This window comes from Elephas maximus, chromosome 24 (genome assembly GCF_024166365.1).
Source record: "Elephas maximus indicus isolate mEleMax1 chromosome 24, mEleMax1 primary haplotype, whole genome shotgun sequence".
Lineage (NCBI taxonomy): Eukaryota > Metazoa > Chordata > Mammalia > Proboscidea > Elephantidae > Elephas > Elephas maximus.
Window position 1 is genome coordinate 37,843,409 of NC_064842.1, and position 6,000 is coordinate 37,849,408.

General features: G+C 45.1%; 1 protein-coding gene across 2 annotated transcripts in view; it reads right to left on the reverse strand.

The window, feature by feature from the left end:
• TNR (tenascin R) overlaps positions 1–5,239 on the reverse strand; it is an 85,306-nt gene extending 80,067 nt beyond the window's left edge. The window contains exons 1-2 of one of the 2 annotated variants that reach the window (XM_049868512.1): positions 4,741–5,239; positions 1,705–2,181 (exon numbers count right to left, since the gene is read on the reverse strand). In XM_049868512.1, coding sequence (XP_049724469.1) covers positions 1,705–2,181; positions 4,741–5,239 — 976 coding nt within the window. Of the gene's footprint in view, positions 1–1,704; positions 2,182–4,740 lie in introns of those variants that run through there. The other variant, XM_049868513.1, reaches the window with a different exon arrangement.
• Positions 5,240–6,000: the final 761 nt, after the last annotated feature.

A 6,000-nucleotide genomic window follows, 5' to 3' on the forward strand; every position in this document is an offset into this window, starting at 1 on the left:
GGAACAAGGAACATTCTTCAGACTTGCTTCTCCAGGAACTGCCTACTGACTTTGGATTCAGAAACAACAAGGCTTAATGTCTGTTTGAATTTCCCTTTGGAACAGTGGGTGTAATGCATATTTATATGTTTAGAAAGATGCTTCAATTCTCTAAACAAAACTAGGAGGTTAAGTGAAATAAGTGGATATGGCCAAAAAAGAAAAAACTCTTAAGGAACATAAAAATATATTTTTTTTCCTAAGCACTGCATTCTTGTTGTTATTCTCTTCATTAATGCCACTGATCTTTTGGGAGAATTTAAGCTGAAGTCATATGTGCAGGAACCTTGTCTTTGAATAGCCTGCCATCTAAATGGAAACCGTTGATGATGCTGAAGAACAAAAGGCTGGTGAATTTGCTTCTCAGGACTTCTCTCTTCAACTATGTCAGAAGGCTGATCAGAAAATTTCTAGGATTGACAACCCAGAAGATCTATCCTTTTTTTTTTTTTTTTGGCTGTACTTTAGGTGAAGGTTTACAGCTCAAGTTAATTTCTCATTCAAAAATTTATACACATATTGTTTTATGACATTGGTTGCAATTCCCACAATGTGACAGCATGCTCTTCCTTTCCACCCTGGGTTCCCTGTTTTTTTTTGGTGTCATTTTTTTTTTTTTTTTATTTTGAATCTTCCCAATGGGCGTTCTGAGCCTATTATTACAGACTGAACCCTAAATGGAAAAGATCAATTGCTTAATCTGTTTTGTTAAAAACACAAACAAGATATACCAGCAATTGTTATTGATTTAGTCAGAAGAGGGTGGGCAATAATGAAATGATGAAAATGATATGATTTTTTCTAGGGAAAAGACTCACCAGTGATTATATAAGTATTTTCTCACTGCTGGACTTGAATCTTCATTTTAGGATATCACCTTTCTGTCAGTTTACCACAGTGTAGCCTACCTATGAGGTTGGTTCCAATATGCTATATAATTATTTGGAACGAAGTGAGTGATGTCCTCTTAATATTCTGTACTAATTGTTAGAATATGAGTTGCTGCTTTTAATACTTTATTCCTGTTTATGTTTAATTCCTTGCCTATAAATACTTTCTTTCCTATGGATACACTAGGTCATTGCATGAATTAATAACACCTTCCTTTTTTTTTTATATATAGTCGCTATGAGTTGGAATCGACTCAACGGCACTGGGTTTGGTTTTTTGGTTCTTTTTTTGCAATCTGTAAGCTCCAAGATAACCAGAGTGCCTTACAGACTACCCACCATCTCACACAGTAGGATTATAAAAGGAAATGTCCCTCGAACATGGCAACAGGTGAAGGAGATGATTTTGGGCAGGTGGAGCTCTTAAAGTCCCTCTGAGTTAGAGGAAGGCTTTGCATAAATAAGCTGGTCCCATTGCCTGACTCTCCACCCTCCCCTGCCACCCAAGCAGAGTGGAAAGTTATCAACATTATTACCATTGCCTTTATTCTAGAGCTTCATGAACCTGACCTTTTCTGATACTTGTCCTTTTCCCCCTTTAATTCACCTTGTCAACATAGCGATTAACTCATGAATCTTCTTGGAAAGCAAATAAGTACAACCCAATTGGGAACTATTTTCCCTAAAATTGACCTTCCCTGCCACCTCTCTTTCCACCTCCTATTGGCTTGCTGAGCCTCCCTTGTCAAACACCCCAGAGAGTTCCCCTTCCTACCTGTGGAGCAGTCAGGGCCTTGGTAGCCCTCTTCACAGAAGCAGAGCCCCTCCTGGCAGTGTCCTCGCCCACTGCAGGCATTCAGACACCGCCTCTGGCCGCAGTCCTCACCAACATAGCCCTCCTGGCATAAGCAGGTACCGTTGGCACATCTCCCCTTCCCCGAGCAGTCCCCGGGGCATCTCAGCTGGCTGCAGTCCTCGCCTGTGTAGGCCTCTTCACAGACACACTCCCCGTCCACACAAAGCCCCCGGGAGCTGCAGTCCGTTGGGCAGCGGAGCTCAGAGCAATCATCTCCGCTGTATTCACTGTCACAGATGCACTGGCCATCCACACACACACCCCGGCTGGAGCAGCCCAGGGGGCAGTAGGGCTCTGAGCAGTTCTTGCCAAACCAGCCTTCGTTGCAGATGCAGCCACAGGACTCGAGGCTAAAGTTACCGTGGCCACTGCAGTGAGGAATATAGTCCAGTTGTCCTGGAATAGTCAAGGAGAAGGTCAAAGGGCAGCAGGGGCCTCTCCTGTGCAATGGTGCATGCGGAAGGATGGACAGAGACCTCTCCTCACTCTCTGATCAGATTTGTTTTGCTGAGAGTTAAGTGTGGTACATATTCAATTTAATAAGTATGTTTACCTCATATGGGTTGTCTGCGCCTAGCACAGTACGGGAACAAAGATGAATGAGACCTGGCTCAGGAACTCACCTTCAAGGTGTCTTTGGTTGGGTTCCCTAGAAGTAGACATTAGATGAGGATTTGTGTGAAAGTGACTTATTGGAAAGCATTCCTGGGGATTGGGGGGAGGGGGTGAACTGGTAAGGAAGGAAGTGGAGAAGATTGGGAAGGGAGGGGGCCCACACCAGGATGCATTGTTAGGGAAAGTCCCACTGAGGATAGCTTGGGTTCAGTCTTGGAGGGGACTCTGGAAATAGTGTAAGTCATACTTCCTCATGGATTAAAGTCTGTCCCTGGGGAAATGTAAATTCCCACACCCTTCCATTCTCTCTTCAGGCAGGACAAGAAGGTTCTGGTAGCCCAAGAACAGCCCTCTGGCGAAGACACCCAGGCGTTGGCTGTGGAAGTGGAAGGGATCAAGGGGATGTGGGTTGAGCACTGACAGAGTCTGTTTCAAAGAAGAAGGTCCCGTTACAGAGCCACCCTACTCCCTCTCCTTCATCTACGAACTAACCCATTCATTAACTAACTTATTCAGGGTCATTTCAAAGGATTCCTGGAACCTCAGTCCCATTTAGTTAGTGTTGGCTGGGGTCCATTTAGAATTCTATGCATATCTCTGTCCTAGCCCTTACCACAGTATAACTACAGTGGCTAATCTATCTGTCTTTCATGATTCAAACACACTTATTAAATAAACACAAACTGAGTACCTGCTCAGCATTCTTCTCTGCACTTGGCCCTGAGCTATGAAGTCAAGCAAGTGAGTTATATCTTTGTTTAATTCTGCCACTTTACACAGCCTTCCATGGCCTGAAATGATACTACACTGACATTGCTTATCACAGCTCTTCCCTGTAGATTTTTGCCAAGTTTGCCAGGGAGCCTGGTAAAAAACCCATTTATAGAAGCCACCTGGCTTCATGAGCAGCAAAAGGTCCTTGTTCTTGGAAACCCATGACTTCCCTTGTTCTCCAGCTCCACTGAAATAGTGAACAGACTTGACTGTTCTCGCTGGAGAACAGGAGACTGAACAACTGGACTCACTCGTGTATTCTTCAGATTGTTTATTTATGGATTTGCTTATGGGGAGAAGAAAGAGGTGAGAAAAACCCATGAAATATTTCACTACTCAAAGACTGCCCATCATTTTGGCATCTCAGGCTGAACGTGTCTGATATCTCTCTGGACACACCAATCACCCAAGTTCTGTTAAAATTCCTTCCTTAACACCACCTATGTGAATCCCGTGAAAGCCTTGAGATATTAGACCCTATAGGCGTGAAAGTTGGAACACAAGGTAGTCAAAAAAGTCCTCTTCTCATTGAAGAATGGAGCAGAATGAGTTTAAGACACATTTTTGGTGAGAAAAACTGAAGGCACAAAAGGGGACAGACTCAATTTCTACTCATTGGTGGGTCAACTGATAAGCTATTGCTTACATGGTGCTAACTAGAAGCCAAACTCTCCTCTGAATAGTTGCTTTTGTATTTAAAAGTTCTATCCTACCACCATTTTGTACATGGGGAAAGAACAGTAGCTTGTTTAGGCCACAAAGTTGATAAGTAGCAGAGTCCGGATTTGAACTCAGGAAGTCCGGCTCTGAAGACTTAATCATTTCTCTCCTAGAAGTAAAGGTAATAGTTCATAAATGTTACTAGTTAAAGGGTGGATGAGACTAGAGGAAAATCCTCTGAATATTGAGGCTTTTCAGGGGGTAGGGGCTGGATAAGCTCTGTGTGTGTGTGTGTGTGTGCACAGATGTGTGTATACATGTATGTGCATGTGTGGTGTGTGTGCATGTGTGTGTGCACATGGCTGCACATGTGTGTGTGGAGGAGCCAGGGAATAAAACTTCCATCTTGCTGGAGGAGATGGGGACAGGTCCTGTGAGACCTTAATGACTATCATTTACACAGATGGGAGAGAGGCTGTGATTGAGTGAACAGAGCGCCTGCATTCTTTAGTCCCTCAGGTTAACATGGATAGATACCAATTCAGTAGCCTGTGAACACCAAAGATGAATGAAGACAGACATCAAATTCCCCGCTCACCACGGAAGTTGCTGTGCTGAACCGAAGTACCGTTACCTGACTCATCCTCCCAAAATCAGGGTAAAGTATTTCAAACTGGCTAAGCGGTGTTGAGAATCCCTGAACTGAATCCCCCAGGAAGGACTGCATTTAAGTCTTAGAGACATACAAACAGAAAGCTACAGACTGGGGTGCTTTTTTTCCATGGACCATGAGAAGAGATGTTGGATTTCTCTGAGAGCGCTTTGCTTGCTTTCATTCACTCTCCCTCCCTGCTCGGCCTTCTCTTTCCCCTCCTGAGACCACGTTTCTAGTCCCCGAGACTCTACCTGTGGCAGTGCTTTCTTGGCAGCAGTTGGCGTTGCACTGGTCCCGCAGCACTGACACCTCCCTCTCCAGCATCTCAATTCGGCTCAACAGCTCCTGCAATACCTGGGTTGAGCCGGCACATGGGCAGACCTTTTTGGGGAGGTTGATCCTGTGGGTGAAGGTGACCTGGCTCTCATGGTCTGATGTCTGGCCTGTGTACTCAGCCAGAGCCTCATCTTCGGCATTCACCTCCTGCTCAGCAGAGGCCTCTAGGCCCGAGTAGCAGAGGCTGTCCAGGGGCACGTTAATGTTGTACACATGGTTGAAAACCATAGGCTGCTCTTTGCTGGATGTGTTATAGTTGGCCATGCTGCCTTCTTCCTCCACCGCCTGTCTCTGGACCCTTTCCGTGGTGACTTCCAGCTGACATTCTGATGGCTTGAGGATGGAGCCCAGAAGGATCAGGTTGACACCAATGAGCATGTTCTTCAGGACCATGGTTTCCCCGTCCGCCCCCATCCTCTTAGCCAGAGCCCCAGGTTCAAGACCAGCCTGCAGCACACAGCATGGAGTTGTGGGAATCTGCAAGAGAAACCAAGGAACAAGAGAATCTCTGAGACCTGAGCCTTGGCCCCAGGGCTCTGCACAACCCTACTAAAACTAAAAATAGACAGCCATGAATTTTCAAGCTGAGCACAGTGGTTCAGTGGTAGAATTACCTCTTCTCATGCAGGAGACCCGAGTTTAATTTCCGGCCAATATAAAAGACCTCTTTAAATTGTTCGAAAGCAAAATGTCACTTTGAAGACTAAGGTGCGTTTGACCCAAGCCATGGTATTTTCAATTGCCTCATATGCATACAAAAGCTGGAGAATGAATAAGGAAGACCGAAGAATTGATGCCTTTGAATTATGATGTTGGTGAAGAATATTGAATATACCATAGACTGCCAGAAGAATGAACAAATCTGTCTTGGAAGAGGAAACCCTGGTGGCATAGTGGTTAAGAGCTACGGCTGCTAACCAAAGGTGAGGAGTTCAAATCCACCAGGCGCTCCTTGGAAACCCTATGGGGCAGTTCTACTCTGTCCTGCAGGGTTGCCCTGAGTCGGAATTGACTTGATGGCAGTGGGTTTTTTGGGTCTTGGAAGAAGTACAGCCAGAATGCTCCTTAGAAGCAAGGATGGCAAGACTTCATCTCACCTATTTTGGGCATGCCATCATTTTATCAGGAGGGATCAGTCCCTGGAGAAGGACATCATGTTTGGTAAAGTAGAGGGT